Source organism: Rhinolophus sinicus, chromosome 2 (assembly GCF_057876585.1).
Source record: "Rhinolophus sinicus isolate RSI-liver-muscle chromosome 2, RSI-T2T, whole genome shotgun sequence".
Classification (NCBI taxonomy): domain Eukaryota; kingdom Metazoa; phylum Chordata; class Mammalia; order Chiroptera; family Rhinolophidae; genus Rhinolophus; species Rhinolophus sinicus.
The window spans coordinates 48,358,554-48,380,681 of NC_142502.1; the positions used below are offsets into that span (position 1 = coordinate 48,358,554).

The 22,128-nt window shown below is 36.5% G+C and overlaps 1 protein-coding gene across 3 annotated transcripts in view; it reads left to right on the forward strand.

The window, feature by feature from the left end:
* The first annotated feature begins 667 nt into the window (after positions 1 to 667).
* ATG5 (autophagy related 5) overlaps positions 668 to 22,128 on the forward strand; it is a 112,536-nt gene continuing 91,075 nt past the window's right edge. The window contains exons 1-4 of one of the 3 annotated variants that reach the window (XM_019735039.3): positions 690 to 942; positions 3,689 to 3,750; positions 7,241 to 7,406; positions 14,906 to 15,033. In XM_019735039.3, coding sequence (XP_019590598.1) covers positions 7,299 to 7,406; positions 14,906 to 15,033 — 236 coding nt within the window. In that variant the 5' untranslated portion in view covers positions 690 to 942; positions 3,689 to 3,750; positions 7,241 to 7,298. Of the gene's footprint in view, positions 943 to 3,688; positions 3,751 to 7,240; positions 7,407 to 14,905; positions 15,034 to 22,128 lie in introns of all 3 variants that reach the window. The other 2 variants (XM_019735038.3, XM_088795531.1) reach the window with 2 other exon arrangements.

Genomic DNA, 22,128 nt, shown 5'->3' on the forward strand with positions numbered 1-22,128 from the left:
AACCTCCAAGGAGCGTCTTCTTTTTAAAAGAACCTATTTTGAGTGTCAAGATAGTATTTACTTAGCTATAGCATCATGTTGTATGGTAAGCATAATTAAGAGAAAAACGTTAAATGCCTGGAAAGGGCTCTGGAGAGATCAATTAGAACACTCTTTTGGAGTAAATTTATTAATTGCTTGCTATTTTCACAAATTAAAAGGTATAGATATGCACTATTGGATGGGTTGCAGGACTCCAGGATTTTGTATTTCAGTCTTGTGTTAAACGCAGCTTTTAATCTCTGCTGTGGCTCTGACAAAGTTGAGAAGATCAAACGAGAAAATAGATATAAAAACACTTTGAAAATCAATGTCTTATTAATATTATTTATGAAGGTAGGAGAGGGATGCAGCAATCAAGATCCTGAAGCAGTGTCTCAGTATTTTTAAAACTCTCTGCTCTTATATAACTGTTACGTTAACCTTCCCAAACACCAGTGACTATGCCGAAGGTGCGAGACTGTGTTAAAAGGGTACAAATTGTGAATTTGCCAGGAGTCTGACCCCACATTCAAGCGTTTCCCCTCCCTCTGCGCATGCTCAAAGCACGCCTCCGGCCTCCTCGCGGGGTTGGGCCAAACTCGGAGGGCGGAGTGCGGGCCACGTGGGGTCCCGTGACGTCATCTCCGGGCGCCGGGGTGACTGGACTTGGGGTGGGCTTCTAGGGTTCCACTGCGCTGCGGGTTGTGTTGGCTGGATAACGGAGGGCGGAAGTGCAGCAGGGCTCGGCTCCGACCACCGCGCCGGTGCCTTCTGCGGCTGCGCCGGCTCTGGGGACTACTGGCTCGCGCGCCTCTGCGGGACTGTGTGTCAAGCAAACACCCTGCGCCGACGCCTCGCCAGAGCCCGGGACCGTATCTTCTTTGCCGGTGCTGGAAGCCGGAGGAGGAGCCGGCGCTTCTGGTAGGGGGCGGGTGGGGTGTGCGTGCGTGCGTGTGTGTGTGTGTGTGTGTGTGTCCCCAGAGTGAAGAAATGCCCGAAGGTGGAGGGCTGGGGAGATGCCAGGTAGGTGTGGTAAGAAGGAGGGGCGAGCGGCTGGCTGGAGGAGCGCTCCCCCGGGCGGCAGTGGCGGGTGAAGAGGTTCCTCCGGGGGAGGTGGGGCTGGCCAGACGTCGCCCCCGGAGCCCTTCGGCCGGTCGCCGGGTTTATGTAGCCTTTGCGTTCTCTCGGGGACCCCGTCTATTCCTTACCGAGGTAGGAAGCCCACGTCTTATCGCAGGGTCTAGAGTTCAGTTCAGAACCTGCATTTTCCGTGCAACAGTTATTTAAATCATAATTATTTCACAGGCAGTCCAGTTCTATCCGAGTTTGGTGGGGACTTCCTCCAATTTATCTCAACGGCATTAAGTCTCGTTTTAATAATAATAATATTTAATGCTAACAAAGCTATTTTCTGTTGGCAAAGCATTTTTCACATACTTTATACTTTGGATTATTTTCAGATCATACCTGAACTTGAGGAACCTAGGGAAACCGGATTGGTTCTTGATTTTTCTGAGGGGTGGGGAGGCACATCAGGGCTTCAAGAATCAATCCACCAGCGCTGAAGGCTCAAAACAGCACTGAACTTCCAAGGCCTTCCAGAATTCACTTGATAAATCTCAGAATTTGGGGGACTATGGGGGACTTTGATCTGAACTGAATTGTTTGTGATTTCCATAAAGGGACTTGTTGGTTGAATTTTGAATTTGAAAGTAAAAGTATGGAGCTGAGGGTAGTAGTTGAAGGGAATCTTAGAATTTTACACTAGAGTTAAGCATGTGCTTTGATCCTCAAAGGTATGTTGGTTAAAACTGGAGAAAGATGAACAGAATGGTACTTACTATATGGGTATAAGATTTTAGAATAATGTTTACACTTCAGGTGTAGATTAGCTTTATTAACAAATACTGAGTGCCTGTTATGTACCAGGCACGGAGCAAAAAGTAAACAAAACTGATCAAAACAATAAAAATCCCTGCCATCATGAAATTCACCGCGAGGGCAGGGTGGAAGACAGTATAAAAATTAACTAAGATATATATCAGGTGAGAAGTGCTACAGAGAAAAAAATAAAGCAGTGAAGGAGAATGGGGTATGTGGTGGCATGCATAGGACATTGCAGTAGTGGTCTTGGATGATATTTGAGCAGAGACCTAAAAGTGATAAAAAAAAAAAAAAGGGTGCCATGTGGATGTGATGGAAAAAGCATCAGAACAACCACCAAGTCCCTGAGTCGGGAGTATACAAGCTAGTTGGGTTGGAGTGAACAAGGAAGGAGGGAAGCAAAGAACCAGGTCAGAATGGGGCCAGGTCATATAGAGCCTTGTAGGACTTTGTAAGAACTTCAGGTTTTACTTTGAATGAGAGTAAACTGATCTGACTTGAGTTTAAAAGGATCTTTCTGATTGCTGTGTTGTCTGTGCAGCAAAGGCAGAAATGAGACCGACTTATCAGTAGTAGGCCATTGCATTTATCTAGGTTAAAGGTCATGGTGACTTGGATTAGTAGTAATAGTGAAGGTGGGGAGAAATGGCGGATTTTTTTATTTGTGTCTAAGCTAGAGCCATGAGGTATGAAGACGGATCAAGGATGACTCCAAGGTTTATGTCGTGATCCACAAAAGAACAGAGTTACCACTTAGTGACTAGGGGAATACCACAGAGTAATAGGGAGAGGAGGAAGGAAGGTCTGAAATCATTCAGTTTTGCAACATGCTAAATTTTACAATGAAATGTCAATACAGAGTAGTATATATGAAACTAGACTCAGAAGAGAAGTCTGGGCTGAAGATATAAATGTGGAAATTGTTAATGTATAAATGATATTTGAAGCCTGGAGATACGTCCAAAGGCACGGTTCAAGGACTGAGCCTTGGCGCACACAACATTTGGAGGTTGGTGGGATTTACAACTATCCCCCAGGGAAGGGATGGGGCTGTTTACTAAAATCCTTGTTGAGAACCACTTATTTAGGACTAGAAGGAAACAGAAAGCCAGGTACTTAGCTGAGAGTGAGTGAGGAAGGAAATGTGAAAATTTGAAGAGAGAAGGTATGAAATGGTGATTTAGGACAGTGGGAGAATAGAATAAATGGACTAGGGAAATGTAGGAACACTGGGCAGTATTCAGGGCCCACTTTTGAAGTTAGTGTTCAAGATTTTAAAGGGATACCAGCCAGCACAGATTATGATGTTTACAAGTTTCCTACTAGTAGGCATTTGATATTGAATAATTTCTAGGTAGTTGGGAATTTTGTCAGCAAAATAGCTTTGGGTAATAGGTTAGCCTTTCTCGGTTTGTAGTGTGAAAGGGACTGTTAATTGTGTATTCACTATGCTATTTGCTAAGTGTTGTTGGTTGGGCAGCTACTCTTCTAGGCTCTGGATTAGATGCAGAGAATACAGCAGTCAAGAAATAGCCTCTGCCCTCAAGAAGCTTCTAGGAGACTGCGTCATGGGTTGAGATTTCTGTGCTTGTAAAACAATGCCTTCAAATTGGATGTATGGTGTATGTATGAGAGGGAAAAATAGTTTTCTAAAATAATGAAATTTGCTGAATTTAAAATGTGATTGTACTGATTTGGAAAAGCATTTAGGTGGAAAAGTTTGTTAAATAGCTAGTACAGCTTTTGGATTTATATATTTTATATATTTATATATTTTTTCCAGTTGTTTAACAAGAATTCCAGAACCTGCTATGTGCTAATTATGCTAATATTGTGGACACAAAGGTAAATATGACTCAATTTTTGCTGTCAAGGAACTCAGTTCAGTGTGGGGAGGGGCAAGAGACAGATAAGATAAACATAACTGCAATGCATGGTTATAACACGCTATTATAGAAGTAATTAGACTGGAGGCTGCATAGTGGAAAGCTACCCAAGGAACTGATGTTAAGCTGACTCATAAAAGAGAATTAAGAGTTGGCCAAAAGAAGAGGGAAAGGGTGTTCAAACAGAGGGCTCATGGAAGCACCAAGAGACCTATATGTAATACGTATACCATTTATTGAGTGGTTTCCAGGTGCTAATCACTCAACAGCCTTGTGAAATTAGAATTACCTTTAACTGACAGATAGGAGGTTCAGAGATACCAGGTGTGTTGTCCAAGGACACACAGCTTATAGGTGGAAGTCAGGGTTTAAACCCATGTCAGTCTTGATTTTAAAACCCCTTAACTACCTACTCTGTTGCCTGCTGTCAGCATTTAAATCTTCCCTGTCCTTGTTCTTTATCCCTCAGCCAGTTTTTCACCGCCTTCTATTCATTCTTCCTTGGAAAGACCTCGTATCTGTCTCTCATTCCACTACCAGTCTAGGTCAGGCACTCATTAGATGCCTTAGTTGCTGAACTTGCTTCCTGGCTGTGTTCTCTCTGACTTGGGATCTCCGTTTGTGCACTGTGACCAGCTGGTTGTTTTTATTTCCCCATTGTAAAACCGTACAGGCTCTCTAGGCTTATTGGATGAAAGTGAGAACCCACAGTCTTCTCTTTGGTATGCCTCATGATCTTACATACAGATTGGACTTTAAAAGAATAATAGTTGCTTTTATTTGTCAGCACTTAACTGTGTGCAGTACCGTGTCAAACTCTTTACAGGGTTCCCCCCCACCCCCCGCCCAGAATAGCCTAGTGAATGTTACAGGTAAGGAAATTGAGATTTAGTGAAGTAAAGTGACTTACTAAGGATCTACATGTGATATTAAGACTTTTCACAATGTCAGCTCTTTCATTATCTATTTCTCCCAAGCCGCAGTTTCCTAAAATGTTGGCACACATATTGCTCCTGCTCACCTCCTGCCTTTGCCTATGCTATTTATTATATTTTGCCCTGTGTGGAATATCTGTATTTTTCTTTTTGCTTGTCCATATTCTACCCACTCTTCAATTTCTGTATCGTTTAAAATTCTTCCCTGTATACTATGGGATACATTAATATTTTACTTCTTCCCCTCCTCCCTCCTTCCTTGAGGTCTTTCAAAGTAACATTTCATTATACCCATGGACATTTTGGGGTTGGAAGGGACATTGACAATTGGCATGGTATGGTGGAAGGAATATGAGAATGGAAATCAGAGATAAAAAATCTTTACTACAAGCTTATAAGTGCTGTAGTAATAGAGGAAAATAAAGGTGCAGTGAGGAAACAGTTTCTGTCTGAGTCATGCATTGAAGAAAGGGTATTTGAGCTCGGTCCTGAAGGATGTCTCAGCTGGAAAGACACAGCAGAGAAGACTACGTTAGGGTGAGGAACCCCCAGCATGAGCAAAGCCATGGGAAGGACAGGAAGGTGCACGGTCTGTTTAGTAGATTTAGAGATACTACTTTCTGGGCAATGTAAGGTCGTAACCAAGTTGTTATCATCGTCATGACCATCTTGTATGCTCTCAGCCCCTGCCACAGGGTGAGCACATCAAATGATCAAATATTTATTGACTTTATATTGAAGGTTACTAGCAGCGTTCAATGCATAATGTTTTTTATTAAAATAAAAAATAAAATAAAGTTATTTTTCTTTACTTTTATAATTCCTGCCTACGTTATATAATGCTTTTGATTGTTCTTAGTACTTGAAGTCTTTTATGACTTTCAAACATTTTTTGAGACATGCTCTTGTTGGTTTTGTAAATGATAATGATTGATATACTTTATATTACTATATTATAGGTATTGTTCTAAGTGCTTTACATGTGTTAATTTAATTTTTGTATCTTATGTGGTAAATGCTGTTAGCCCCATTTTACAGATGAGAAAACTGAGACAGAGAAGTTAAGTGACTGACTTTAGGTTACAAATAAGTGGTGGAGCTAACTTTTAAATCCCGTCAGTCTGGCTCTATATTCTACATTTTGAATCTCCACATTGTAGTGCCTCTCAAGAGTTCATTTTTGTTTATGGATATATTTTAATAAAGGTTAAAACACTGTGGTGTGCTGGTAGAGCACTGGACTCAGTTCAAGTGACCAGAGTTCTTAGCCTGGTTTGACTGTTAATTAGTGCTGTTGCTACGCAGGCAGATTGTTTTCAACCTCCTTCAGTTTATTTACCTGTAGATGACATTGCACCCAGTTGACCACCAAGGTGCATTTAAGTATAGTGATACAAAATACAGAACTCTACTTGATTTTTTTCTCTCTTTGACTAATTTATGGTAGTCTTGATGTACTTGGCATTGGTCAGTGGAAGAGAAAAGAGAGAAAAGCTGCTTGAATAATTCAGTGTTAATTGATATTTGGCTAAACTAATATGGTTATTTAAAATGTTTCCACAGGATACATTACGATAAATTATGAATTAGCTAATCTATGAAAGATGGGATATATATATATATATATATATATATATATATACACACACACACACACACATATACACACACGGAGAGGGAGGGAGAGAGAGAGTGAGCAAGAGCGCATGCTATTGAATCTCAGTATTCAAGTATCAACAGTATTTATTTCAGCATTTTCTCATACTGTATACACTGGTGTTATCTAGTTGTAGAATATTAGTGCTAGAAGACACTTAGATATTACAGAGGTCAAAAGCATATCCAGAATATTTCAGTTTGCAGATTTAGTGCTATATTTGTGGTATAGGGGATATTCTGTGTTCAGAGTAGAACTTTTACTATTTTATTGGGTAAGGATTGTGAGCTAGGTTTGCAGAGTGCTTAGGATTTGAACAGGTGAGAGAAGAGCATACTAGTCAGAGCGGATGGTAAAACAGAGGGCACTGTGTTTAAGGGGCCAGTGTTGCTACAGGGTTTAAAAAGAAGGATGTAAATAAGACTGGAAATATTGGTGGTATCAGATCACGGGCAGGATGAAATTTAGAGTAGAAAGAGGTTTATACAAAGGTTTTTTTCCAAGGTGAGAGATTTTTTTTTTTTTCCAGGAAAATATGGGGCAGGGATAAGTGTGAGGACGATCTTTTGGAGTTGGGGATATAAGGCTCTGTAGGGCAGAAGCAAAGACTTCACTTTAGATGAGACTTGAGAGAATGATACAAGTATAATTTCACTTGGGCTGTGGTTCATTAGTTGCATACCTTAGCAATTTTGAATTGGTTACTTCTATGATCCCTTTAAATAAATAATAGCTCTGCATTTAGAATTTGTTGTACTGATTTTGGCATTCATTTTTTCCTGTAATCTTTCTTTGTTTTGGAGCAGGTTTATTCATCCGTGCAAGGATCTGATTAATGCTCTTCATTTTATTTTCAGTTTGGCTTTGGTTGAAAAAAGAATTTAGCCTATATGTACGGCTTTAACCATTGGAAGAATGACAGATGACAAAGATGTGCTTCGAGATGTGTGGTTTGGACGAATTCCAACTTGCTTCACCCTGTATCAGGATGAGATAACTGAACGGGAAGCGGAACCATATTATGTAAGTATGTTGATGGTGGCAAACGGGATATCTAACTTTGCTCATTTTTGTAAATACAGCTCTAAGAACCTGGAGGCTGTTATCCAACATTTTATGTACAAGTAATACATACTTATAGAAAACAGTGAGAAAACACAGATCAGCTAAAAGGAAATTGAAATCACCTCTGTTCTTACCACCCAGAGGGAAAAAAACCATTGTTGACATGTTGTTATGGGACCCTCTTGACTTTATTTTTTTTATGTGTATATCCGTAGTATATGATAATGGAATCATAAATTATGTGCTGTTTTTGAACAGGAAGCTATTTTGAAAATAATAGGTTCAAATTTGATTCTTTTGTATTAAGGTGGTTTAACAAATTATTATAGCTCAGTAAACATATGGACATATGTGTGTGTTTTCATATGTCGATGAGCTAATATATATTATAGAAAATATATTATTTAGTAGCATAAATTACTGTATATATATTTGTAGATTTGACTTAGTGTATTATCTATTCTAAAAAAGAGTATCAAATATCTTCTGAATTTAGGCAAATTTACGTCTGTCAATCAGAGATAATACTATTCTGCCTGTTGACTGAATAGCCCCGAGTAGGCAAAGACATTCTCAGTTGTCATTATTTGAGTTTTTCCATGTCTCATGTACACATATATCGCTTATCAAGGAGGCCCTGGATAAGTGGAAATGTGTTTGTGGTGCTGGACTGATTCTTGTTTCACCTTAGTAAAGCTTGCCCTTTGCTTTCTCCCTTGCGTGTCTGGGAAACAGCGTTGCTCCTCAGCCTGCTTCCGCTGTGGGAAGTCAAGACGCTGGAGGAAACTTCTTATTGAGCCCATTCACTAACTTTTTGGGTACAGGAACCATTTCATTATTCTCTGTGCATCCTCAGCATCTGACATCGGTTGTGCAAGGGGTAGATACCCAGTACATGAAAACCTCCCCACACTCATGTTAGGGTTCCTTGTAAGTTGTCCCTTTGAGTTTTCTTACTGAAAATGGTAATTTCAGAGCAATTGGGCAGTCTTTTGTTACTAGTACTCAGGTTATCATAACTGATTATGTACATAATATAAAGTTGAATCACTTTAACATTGGAAATCTCAACAGTTTCTGACTTTAGAAAAATTTCCATGGTTAAAAACAGAATGTGTCCATAGTTTGTTTTTAGAAGAATTTCATTTGTTAGGTGTATTTTTCCTCTTCTCCTTCTGTAATATGGGTTAGGATGTCATTTATGTTTTGTTTCCATGCTAGTTTTTTCTCTTTTAATTAATACTTTTAACTTTGTGTGGCTTTCTAATGAGTATCTAAACAAAGGAGTGTATGTGTCTACTTGGTGGAAGTGGCAGAAAAACTGAGAAACATAGAATTAAAACTGTTTACTTTTAAATCAGAATATGATGTTTGACACATTTCCCGCAGTTAAAATTATTCAAGTAAATAATACAATATTTTTTCTTCTTTATATATAAATCTGTTTAAGTATTACAAGATTGTTGTGAGAACTGGAGTGTAAGTTATCTAGCTATTTCTAATCAAATTGAAAGTGGCAAAAAATATTGGGGATAACTGTAGGAGGAAGAGGATTGTTTTATCTGATAGATAATTGTTTTTATCTTGAATTCTTCCTACTCTTAACCCAAAAGAAACTATATAGTCATTATTATGGGTGACAGGCATATAATAAATGTTAAACAAACACTAGGGTTTAACATCATGTAGCATGATCCAGATTCGGCTCTTTAAATACACAGATACTTAAGTATAAGTTAGTACATACAGGAGGAAAATACACAAAAACATTAGCAGTGGTTAGTCTTAGAAGTATAGGGGAGCGTTTTAGTGCCCATGTGGTTTTAGTTTACGTGTGTCTTGGTTATAAATTAAGTTTGAAAGTATTTTTTAATTGCTTTGCTTTATAATAATAATAATGTTTTAAAGATTCTTGGTGAGATGAGGTAAAAATATCGCCTAAGAGCCAGTGTACCTCTTTCCCAGCCGTTCTGAAAGCTCAGGGTTGTCACCATAGCCTGAAAAGTCCATTCGTGTTCAGGCCGAGGTGCAGTGATAGGTGATAGGTGAACGGGAGTGTAGTTTACTTTTTATAATGCATATAGCTTCTTTCTTAGAAGCTGGATTTAAAAATATCCACTCATACCAAATTTATAAATTAAATAATTATATATTTAAAGAGTCTTCTGGAATTTTCTATTTCCATTGGAAAAGCTTACTGATATTAAATATATCCCCGTTTATTTCTGATTTTGATTTGTTGCCTCCACATAAATCTTTCAGCCTGCATTCTGTATGTATATCATTGAGAATTATATCTTATTTTGCAGGAAATGTTAGGGAGGAAACTTGTTAGAAAGTAGGCAGCTTTTCAGTTTTTGTTGTTTTTGTTGTATTCATTTCAACTGTTGCTTTTTTATTTAGATTATCTAATATGAAAACACACTAACTTGCATTTGTATCTTGTGACTTGTTACCGGAGGAAATCACACAATCACACACATGGTCATCAATTGCCTTTTATGTTTCCGTAGTCAGGTGTCTGTTCTCCGTTATGATTGTCTCTCTGATCCCTGACCTCGCCTTTCGCTTGTAACCAGTGACCTCACTTCCGACTTCACAAAGAAAGTAGAAACCGTGTAATAGAACCTCCCTTAACTTTCTGCCACCAAGTCTGCAAAACCTATCTGCACTCACACATGTTTACTTCATCTGTTTTAATGGAAGAGGTATCCCTCCTCACAGGCAAGGCTCAAGCTTCCTTCTGTGTTATGGAACCCATCTCCTGCCTTCTCAGAAAGCTGGTGGTTTCTAACATTCTCCCATCCCCACCCCTGCCTTCTCTATTTATTTTACTTTCAATTTCTATTTACTGGCTCCTGTGCAACACTTTATTTACAAATCCTTCCGATACTAAAACAACCCTCTGTTTACCCATCCCTCTTTCAACCTCTTGCTTGCCCTTCACAGCCAGACTTACTGAAAAGGTCGTCTGTGTCTATTGTCTCCTCACCCGCTCCCCGTAACTTCACTGTGATCACATCTGCACACGACTCCAGCAGAACTAGTCTTGCCACTAATGACATCTTTTTTTGCCAAACCTAGAGTCTTTGAATTTTCATTTACTTGATCTCTCAGCAGTATTTTATATTGTTGGCTGTTTTTTCCATTTTGTGGCACTGTTTTTTCCTGCTCTGCAGTGCCTAACATTACTGCTTTTGCTTCTACCTTTCTGGCTCTTGTTTTGTGTTTTTGTGGTTTTCTTTGCCAGGTCTTCCTCCTTAGCATGTTCCTCAATGTTGACATTCTTTGGGGCTTTGCCTTTATTATTTTTCACTTCACTTTTCCGCCTTAGACCTCTCATCCATTTTTATGTCCTTCATGAACATTTTTGTCTCAACTCAACTCCCAAAATTTTCCTCCTGAGTTCCAGACCTTTATGTCCATCTGGTGGATGTCCTCACTTAGATATCTTGAAGGAAGTCAAACTAAATATGTTTGAAACTGGACTCATGATCTTTACCCCCAGACAGACTAGTCATCTGCCATACTTCCTTCCAATTTTGCCAAGTAGACCTGTCATCTGGCTAATTAACATGGACTCATCCTTTCATGCTTCTTTCTCCCCTGTCCCTGACATTCAGTCAATTACTTAGTCCATCTGATTTTAGATGTCAGATATTTCTCACACTTCTCCAGTTCCTTTCACACACTGCTGCGACCTACTTCAGACCATCATTTAAAAACTGATGGGTACTGCTTTCCCTGGTTTTAGTCTTGTGATCTTTCCATTTTCTAGTCTGCAGTTGGAGTAATCTTTTCAAAACACATGTCTGATTTTGTCACCCACCTGCTTAAAACCTTTAGTGGCTTTTCATCATTTTTAGGATCCTTAATGTGGTTTCCAAGGTTCTCTGTGATCTGGTCCCTTGCTGCTTCAGTACTCTTCTGTCTCAACTCTCTATGTACCTGTCATATTCATTTTCTTATAGTTCCTCACATGTGGCAATCTGTCTTTTTCTATTGACCTTATGTCTTCTCTCAGTTTCCTTTGTCTCAGTTTCCACTGTCTTCCACCTCTACTCATACCCAGACATCCACACCCACCCATATTTGGGTCACTCCTCTGTCTTTTGACTCTTGCTTCAAAAAATACTTCTTATCAGGGTCTTTCCTGAGCCCCTAGATTAGGTTAAATTCCTTTGCTACTTGTTCTGATAACAGTCTTTACTTTCTCCTTGAGTATACCACGTTTGTAATTTTGTTTTTACAGTCTGTCTTCCTTTCTAGCCTGTAAACTCCATAAGAGGAAGAATTTCTACGTCATTCAGGTTCCTCTCTTTATTGCCTGGTGTGATGTCTCACACATTGAAATGAAACAGAATTCTAGTATATTTTAATTCTGTTTTTGTTCTAGATAAGTAAATCTCTAATTTTATAATTGAAAATTATTGGACATAAGTAATCTATACAACTAGATGAAACATGCATTCCTTACAAGCACTATAGAAATAAGTAAATTACTTGTGTCCTACTCACTGAGTACTTGACAGTGCTCAGTGAGAAATAAGAGGACGTTAGATTCTATGTAGTTGACAGTGTCCGCAGAGGGGGTTAATCCTTTTCATATTAAGAGAACTTAAAGAACTGTGAAAACGTTAATGGAAGTGAAATAAGCCAGACACAAAAGGACAAATATTTTATGATTCCACTTATATGAGTTACCTAGAATAGTTTAACTCAAAAGACAGAAAGTAGAGAAGTGATAACCAAGGGCCAGGAGGAAGAGGAAAATGGGAGAGTTATTGTTTAGTAGGTATGGAATTTGTGATGAAAAATTCTGGATATGGATAGTGTTATGGTTGCACAACAGGGTGAATGTATTTAATGCCACTGAATGATACACTTAAACCAATGAGATACATCTAAGAAAAACAGTGAGTGGTACAGTCTGGATGTGAAGGGCAAGGTGTATTTTTGCTGTTATTTTCTTTTCATTTTTACCTGTTTATTTACTAGCTACTTTACCATATTTAAAATTTACTTGATAAATTGTATCTAGTATAGTCATTCTTAAATCTTAGAGCTACTATAGATATTTCTATCAGTTACCGATTTCTCCCATGAGCCCATTTGGAACAGAAGATTCTAACTACATTTCACTGTGGATTCTGTCTTAAGGATGGGCGTTCTTTATTAATTAACTTTTTTGGCCTTTTAACCTTTAACCTTTGGCATCTCTGATTTATTCATCAGACATTTATTGTGTGCCGACTGTATTGTAGACACTATTTTGGAGATTGGGAATGTAGCAGTGAACAAACAGACCAATATCCATGGCTTAATGGAGCTTACATTCTAATGTTCTTCATTCCTTATTGTAAAGGTTTTGTTTCATGAAAACCATTTGTGAATTTTTCAGCAACTTTGGTTGAACCCTAGGCATGTAGTACAACACTCTCCAAAATCAGGAGTTGATATCCAAACTCATTAGCCCTAATGTGTCTTCGTTCTTACAGTCTCCATAGGTTAATATCGGTCTCTACAGAACACATTATTAGGTAATGCCCAACAGACATTTTAAAGCTCTGGACTTACAGAACTTATTAGACTGATAGATTATATGTATTTTTTTAAAATGTCTAATTTACCACGCTGTTTTAATTTCATAGGGAGTGTCCATGTTACATCTGTATCTGATTCTGTCATTTCTGACTTGAATGAATATTTTCTTTGCCATTTATTTAACAGAATGATTTGGCAAGTTATTTAAGCTGCATGTAAGAGGGGTGATAATACTCCCCCTCAGACAATTAGTGCTTTTTCTTATATGTAGTATTAGTTTCCTTTTTCTTTTCTTCCCTAATCACATTCTCTTTGTTTATTTGCAAAAGAGGGCCTTATGTTCTGTCTAATCCACAATACTGTCCAACAACTTGTTTGTAGTGTTAGTACCTTCCATTCCATACTGGAGTATGCCAACTGCCTCCCATACTCTTGTACCCTCCAGCCCTAGGGTCGCTGTCATGTTCTCTTATCTACTTGGGTCCTATTATCTTGAGCTTTAGAGATTACATATCAGTTCCTTTAACCAGAATATTTCTCTTTGTGTTATATATATTCCCCATCCCTATAGTTCCACTTAGTTTACTGATCAGAAGCTTACAGCAGCATGAAATGCAGCATGAATAAGCAACATGAGACATGATTCAGGTTTAGACTCCCAAAAGCAGATGAAAGAGAGTACCAAGACAGTTTTATTAGCAACAGAAGACTGAAGCTTAGGAAAGTAAGCAACGGCTATAGTGACTACTGCAAAGGAGGAAAAGATGACTTCTTGCCAGTTTTTTCCTTTTATCTGCTTGTGAGTACTTTATATAAATCCTAGCCAGTTTTCCAAAAAGCTGTCTTATGTTTTCTTTCTGGGTGCTTTTCCTGAGGGAAAAACAATGCTGGCCTTGACCCTATTCCAGTTGAGGTGTCCTTAGCCCAACATTCCCTCCCAGGCTTCTCTCTCCAAGGTCAAGCAGGCCCAGCCTCTTGGGGTTGAGGCCAAGGTTGAGGATGTGATCAACCCCCATTCTACCTTAAGCTTGTGCTTTTATTGCACTTTAACGATTTAAAAAGCTCAAAAGTCAGTCATTGTTAACTTCTCTGTCCTTTGATTTCATTAGTAATCACCAAAATCTGTTCTGACTGATTTCCAGACCTTCTCCATTTTTCCATTCCCTTTATCCCCATCTCCTTGTGTAATATTTCCTTAATAGATTTCCTGTCTAATCTTATCTTCTATCAGTCTTTTATGTGCAACTACTAGAACATTCCTTAAATACTGTTTCTCATCATGCCATTCTTTTATTCATGGTATCGTAGTGGGCCCCGGTTGTTCATCAAATGAAAATTTCTGTTTGACCTTCAAAGACCTTTTTGTTGCTGCCATGAATAATATGTTTGTAAGTACTGATAAAAATGCTCATTTTTTTAATCCTATATTTTAGCCTCATATATAAGAGGACAGATTATGTCTTTGTCTTGATGTTGTTCTTCATTGCAGCTAATCTAATACGTAGATTATCAAAACGTGAAAGACCAGCTGAGAAGTCCTGATTGAGAAGTCAAGGTGTACATTAGGACTGAGTTGATTATCCTCAGAACAGTTTAGAAATAAGTATCCTGAATAGTATGACATCTGATTACATTGTTCTTTTATTTAGAGAAAATTATTATGGAAAGATTGTATATAGATTTGTATTGCTTATTCTAAGCATTTATGCTATAAGCTCTATTTAAAGTAATGACCTCATAAGAAATTTTAGAACATCTTAACCTTTAGCCTTTGATTTGTTATAAAAAGCAGTTGAGTTTGTGTGGAATATTCAAAAGAATGCAAAAGCATGGCTGTTTTTCCTTAAAATCAAAAAATCTATTGTATATTTTTAAATAGTAAGTAATTAGGGTTTTACAAATTTTCATTTCAGTTGCTTTTGCCAAGAGTAAGTTATTTGACGTTGGTAACTGACAAAGTGAAAAAGCACTTTCAGAAGGTTATGAGACAAGAAGACATTAGTGAGATATGGTTTGAATACGAAGGCACACCACTGAAATGGTGAGTGAATTTTTCTGCATTATTAAGCATTGAGTATATGCTAGCTTTAAGAAGGTATAGTCCCCTGAAGCAAATTTTTAAAAAAGTTCTATTAAAGAAATCACTGGTCTAACTTATATAATACAGTAAATTTTAAGCTATTGTTAGAATATTTTATTGAAAATATTTCTGCCTTATATTTGGAAGCCTGGGAGACTGGACAAATTTGTTTATTTTCAAAAGATTTTTTTTTGTGGCATAATAATAGTATATTTGGTTATGGAGTTTTTGTTTGTTTACTTGTTTTGCAGTTATATTTAAAACCCCTATATGAATAAGTCACTCTGTGTCATTATTCAATAGTATCTTTTTTTATATCCAAAATCTTTATAGATCTTTATATACTCATGGTTACCTACAGTAATCATCTTTTAAACTGATTATCACATTTACTTGGTAACTGTGCCGTAAGCATATCTGCTGTAGCCTTGGTTTAGTATTTAAAATATATTGATTTCCTTTTTATGTGGAAAGTAATTTTGGTATATTATTTATAAGGAATGGATTGAAAATAAATCCTAAATCTGGGTTTACCCATGTATAGATGATATGTTTTTGTACTTCCTATGTTATTGGGTGTTTGTTTATTGTGCCTCCAAAAATATGTAATGAAACTGGAGAAATTACAGAGAGAAGAATATAAAAAAATGGTTCAAGGTATGCTGGGATATGTGTTGGAATGCGGCCATATGAATGTAGTTGAATGAAAAAGATATCGACTGAGTCAAAATTTTAATGAAATAGCAAAAGTAGAAATAGTTTAAAAATGGACTTACTCTCTGAATCTTGGAATATTAAAATGAGTTTTTAAAAATGTAAAAGGAATCTAGTAGGTGTTTAATAAGTGCAGCTGAATCCAAGGATTACTTAGAAACGAGGGAACTTTTGGGACTCCCCTGTGCTGATGAAATCCCTGGAGTGAGTAAATTTTTTCAGAATGGTTTAGAAACATAAAAGATGATGTTTTGTATTGAGTACCCTTTTCAGGTGGTTCTGGGAAGAGATGACAAAATTCTTTTTAACTTTTTAAATCAAAACAGAATAGTGAGCTTCATTATCATATATTGTACTCATGACTCGAATAGTTCTAGACCTGAGGCAGCATAGCTAGGTCAATGTTTTCTATGTCTTTTTATTTCTCAGAAGATTTGGAGGTTTTGGAATGGGAAGGTGATTTAAAATAAGTTTAAGAGGAGCAAGGAGAATAGAGGGAAAGGAAGGAGGGGGAAAGATTGTGGGTGAGTAGCCATAGGATATATCCATGTTCTTGACAGATTTCTCTATATTATAGTTGGATATTGTAATTATATTGCTTTACGTGTATTAGTTATAGGTTATTGTAAGCATTTGTGCAACTGACACTAAGCTTTTCAATTTTACCATTGTAAAGCAGGGTTTCTCAACTAGGGCACTATTGACAATTCAACCTGGATAATTCTTTGTTGTGGGAGGGCTACCCGGTACATTGTAGGATAGTTTGCACCAGCCCTGGCCTCCATCCACTAGCACCAGTAAGCATTCGCTTCAGTCATGATGATAAGTGTTTTGTGTGGGGTGCAAAACTACCCCCAACTGAGAAACTCTTGAAAAGATAGAAAACCTCAATTTAGCTTTGATAGTAAATGATTGTTAAATTGTCATCCTTCAGCTGCTGTTTTAATCGATGCTGTGTGAAGGTTATTTTTGTATTTGATATGGTTCATATTCTATTGTAGTCTACATACGATATCAATTATAATGTTTGGACCCATTTCTCCCTGTTACTATAGAGTAATATTTTTGGCTTAAATATATCATGTTCTTACTTTGTCAGTATTTATCCCTCTGAAAGTCTTTTATGAAAGAGTAAAGTTATTTTTCCTTTTAGAGCGCTTATGTGAAAGTAATTCTGTTCATGTATCTTCCCTCATTTTAGTTTTGGGGGTCTTAACTTTTTATGCATGATATCACTTGCATAGGTATGTCTTGCTATAAGTTCATTGTATTTAATGGCTTTTGGTACAACTTTCCTTTAGTATTGTGGGGTACTTCATATATTTGAGGAGTGAATAACTTCCAGAGGTGTGAGTATAATCCAGGACCTTGGTACTAAGTCTTGATCTTTTCTCTCTTTACTCCCAATAACAGCAGTTTTCTCCTACTATGTTAAAATAATTATCTTCCTGGAAACAGGCTGTCAGTATCTACTTGGCATTTAATTAAGCAGCAGGCTTCATAAGATAGGATAATCATGGTACGGAGGCAGCTACCACTGAAGCTTTGTAGGACTTGGGCTTTTGAGACCATAAAAGTGTCTTAAAGAGTCGAGGAGCATTTATTTGAGTAGGCTAATACCATCTTTCTTACACTTGCTCCTTTGGAGTGTTAAATAAATTCAAGTGAGAAAGGAAATTGAACACCAGTTTAGATAATTCATAAAAGGAAGAAAGTGTAAATTGATATTCTTTCTCCTTCTGTAACTCTTCTGATTTGTATTTATTGTGATTATAATTGTTTAAACATCTGTGTGAGATGCTTGAGCAGGGGCTTTGTAGCTTAGCAGTAGTATTAAGAGGTGCTAAGTTAATGTTTGTTCAACAAATTAATGAATTTAAATCAGTCTCTTTTTATTGAGAAAACTGAGACTAAAATAAATAACTTGTTTAGATGAGCATGTAGGACCAGATTTTGAGTCTCAATTCAGGGCTCTTTCCACCACACCTGCTGATAACTGTTTTTGTCAGTTGTTATTGTTTTCTCCAATTCTATATTTTCTCTAATTGCTTGTGTTAATTTGTCCGTATTAAAATAGAAAAATATTTAAGAACTGTGGCATACACATAATGAATACTGAACATATTGTTGATTTGTAGAGAGATTTCAAGAAGGTTTTATCTTATTAGTGCTTTATCCTCTACAGTGTTTGTCTGTTTAACTTTAAAAAATTACGTGGGAAATGGAAAGGGCTGATCTCACCTAAATGTAAGGATTTTGTGTGTGTGTCTGTGTGTGATTTGAGTTGGTTAGTCAGTCAGCAGAGGGTGCTCTAACATTGCATTTTAAGGGGTGAAGTAATTCAAGTGTTCAAAATTTGTATTTGTTACTTTTATATTAGACTTATTTTCAGAGAACAATTCTTGGTTATTCTAAAGAATACTGTGTTAGTATACCATAATACTGGTTTAGATCTTCAGCCTTCAGGTACAAAACTTAGAAAAAGCTTCTCTTTTTGTGAACTATAAAACTAGTATCTCTAAGGGGATCTAATTTTGTGTAAATTGACTTATTTTTAGGACTGGTTGTTTAAAATAAGAAGCTGAAACTACCTTTTAAATGAAAAAGAAAGAAGCAAATAATTGATGTTGGTTTTAAAATATTTAAACAGACTTAAGAGAATGACCCAGATACTGTACCTATGTGATTCAAAAGTAAATTTTAATGAAATAACTTCAACATCTTAATCATAAATACTGTGCAAGTTCTTCTCTCTTATGTCTAATCATATTTCTAAGGCTGTGAATTTCTAGAATCTTATAAATTATTCTGTAAGCTAGATTTTTGAAGTGTGGTTTACCTAGCATTTACATGTAGTAGTCCCTTGGAAATTGGTTATTTTTGTACGTAAGAATAGGCTTAAAAAGCTGTGAAACACTGCTCGTTTGCAGTTGTTTGTACTATAGATAGAATAAGGCAAAATTGGTTGTAATCATTAAATTACTTCAGTTTACATTTGAGTTACACTCCTTTTTATTCAATGAAATGTAACCCTGTTTCCAGTGAATCACTAATGTAGCAAATATGAATCGGATGCATTTACCTCAGTGAGATGGAGTGAGACAATTGTTCTCTAGTATATGAGGAAGACTCCTTTCATTGCTGATCTTAGAATACTGGTTTGCTGTCTGACTGCAGGTGTTTAGACTAGAATAAGCACCCTTGGCTGACTTCAGGGCATATCCATTATTGCCATGCTGTGTGCCAATATGTGTATATGTATTTTAGCAGTAATGAAAGCGTAAAGAAGAAACAGGCTTATATAAAGAAAATGAAAATATTATTGATTTTGAGAATTGAATTTAGACAAGACTAGAGCAACTGAAGGAAGAGAAAGAAAACAAATAAAATGTAAAACTAGACCTAACACTAAATATTCTGGTGCAGTCAATTTTTTTTAGGGCAATAGATGGAACCTTTAGCTAGTTGAGTCCTCTTCTGGGATATATTCCAGGTTTAAATCCTCACCACTTCCTTGGCTGTTACATTTAGATTAGATTGGCAGGAGGAGCAACAGAACAGCCAAATGGCTACATTACGATTTACTTATAGTTATGGCTTATGTGGTTTCTGTGTTGTGGGTTAGGAGACTCCTGACAAAACTATACAAAATATCTGTTTAGAGGAGTTGTACAAGTTAGTACTTTGGAAATCCTTGACATAAATCAGATTATAGTGTTAGAGAAATTCAGTACTTTTAATTTTTGATGGTTCCGTTTTTTAGAGATTTTCTTGGATATTAACAGGTTCATTAGAAACAATCTTAGAACCAGTTAATTCAGATAGTGTATTAGTTTGGAGTTAGTGTCCTTGTATCAAAATCATTCTGACATACATATCTGCATTGAGCCACATAGGAACCATACATACACTTTGACAATTGAAATAAGTAAATAGTTATTTTACTCATCAGTTTTTATATTTTTAGAATGCTTTAATGTTAATTCGTTACGTATTTAAATATTAAGTTTTAGAAACCATAATAGTTACATTTCCATTCTAATCCTTAGTATATAAGGAAAAAAGAGTCATTTACCACTTGAGATCAATGAACTTTAAAAATATATATTTAAGTCATTTTATAAATAACTTAGAGAAGTAAGAATAAGGGAATAATGTATAACAACTTTAATTAGAAATGTTAATAAGCATTTAAATACAGCAAATTTATATTTTAACTTCATATTTTCCTGCTTTTGAAGGTATACAAGGTATGATCAAACAATATGGTGAATGTTTAAATAAAAAAAATGTATTACAGTAAAAGACACATTGCCATTAATCCCCCTCAAAACAGTCCCCCTCGCTTTGAATACACTTATCCCATCATTCTTGCCACTTTTTGAAGCAGTTCTGGAAGTCCTCTTTTGTAAGTATCTTTGGTTGCGCTGTTGTAGCGGCCTCCGTGTCCTGAATCAATTCAAGGACATGGTCAATTCATGGTCCTTTTGACTTTGGGGAAGAGCCAGAAGTCGCACAGTGCCAGGTCTGGTGAATAAGGTTGATGAGGACACACCATAATGTGTTTATTTGACAGAAATTGCCGTACCAGAAGCGATACCGTGTTTCCCCGAAAATAAGACCTAGCTGGACCGTCAACTGTAATGGTGTCTTTTGGAGCAAAAATTAATGTAAGACCCGGTATTATGTTATGTTATATTATTATATTTATTATATTATATTATATTATATTATATTATATTATATTTATTATATTATATTTATTATATTATATTTATTATATTATATTTATTATATTATATTATATTATATTATATTATATTATATTATATTATATTATATTATATTATATTATGGCCGATCTTATAATAAAATAAGACCGGGTCTTATATTAATTTTTGTTCCAAAAGACACATTAGAGCTGATTGTCCGGCTCGGTCTTATTTTCGGGGAAACACGGTATGTGACATGGAGCCTTCTGTTATGATCCAAAATACCGAGAATGTTGCTGCCGAGTGCCGTCCGACGGAAAGGCAGGTGTCTTCAATATGAGAAGCGGTGCATCGAACCTTAGTAACCATGTGTGACAAGTTTCAACTTGTTTGGTGCATCAGTCGGGTGTGAGCTGCCATTGAGAAAAGGTGTGTTTTAACCTTTTCACTCGTTAACGAATTTCAAATTTGTTCTCCAAAATGTGTCAAAGATAATTACAGTATTTATATTTTTAAGTAAATACAGTTAAGGTGCTACATTTTATTAAAATAAATGATTACTTTAAAATATAAAAATTTCCTATTATTCATTCTTGAAAAACACAAAAATATAAAAAAATGTACATCTGCTTTCGTAAACTTCCTTTCTGGAACACTGAGCTCATGGGGTAAAGTCGAATGCTGCAGTCAGCGGCATGGAAATATCATTCAACTATAGACGAATGTCTCAGCAAAAGGTGTGCCATAAATCATCCTCCATCATGACAATGCTCTTGGTGCATATCACTTCTGCTACAGCAATTTCTGTCAAATAAACACATCACCGTGTGTCCTCATCCACCTTATTCACCAGATCTGGCACTGTGTGACTTCTGGCTCTTCCACAAAGTCAAAATGAGCATGGAAGGTATACATTTTGAATCGATTCAGGACATGGAGGCAGCCATTACAGCGCTACCAAAGACACTCACGAAAAAGGACTTCTAGAACTGCTTCAGAAAGTGGCAAAAATGATCGGATAAACGTGTTTGAAACGAGGGGGAGTAGTTTGCAGGATATTAATGACAATGTGTCTTGTACTGTAATAAATTTTTTCTATTTAAAAATTCACCGTTATTTTTTGATCACACCTCATATATACCTGAAATGGGCAACGTCCTCTGAATGCATCTAACTGCTCATTAATTGTCATATATTCAGGTGGACCTCTGAGAGGTTCTAGCTTATCATTCCTTCTGGCTCTTCTTGTACCTAATAGCAATGCTAGAAGAAATTTTGAAAATCTTGGACAGATCATGATTTTGTTATAAAATATTTTCTTTTTTACATTAGTAAACACCAGTTAGAATGTTCAGTCCAACACTTTTTCATTTCTGCGTCATTTGATTCCTTCTAGTTTTCTTTGTGTACAAATCTGCCGTTGGCATTTGTCCACTTACTTATAAGCAAATTACAGTGCACAAATGACATAAAAGATGAAAGAATATCATTACACATCCTTTTAGCAAAATGGGATGGTCCAGGTTCTTGTCATAAAATATTGTATGATGAAATTCTTTCTGTTGAGTGACTAAATGGATAAGAATGCAACATGTCCTTAGAAATATATTGTTTATTCATTAGTTCTTAA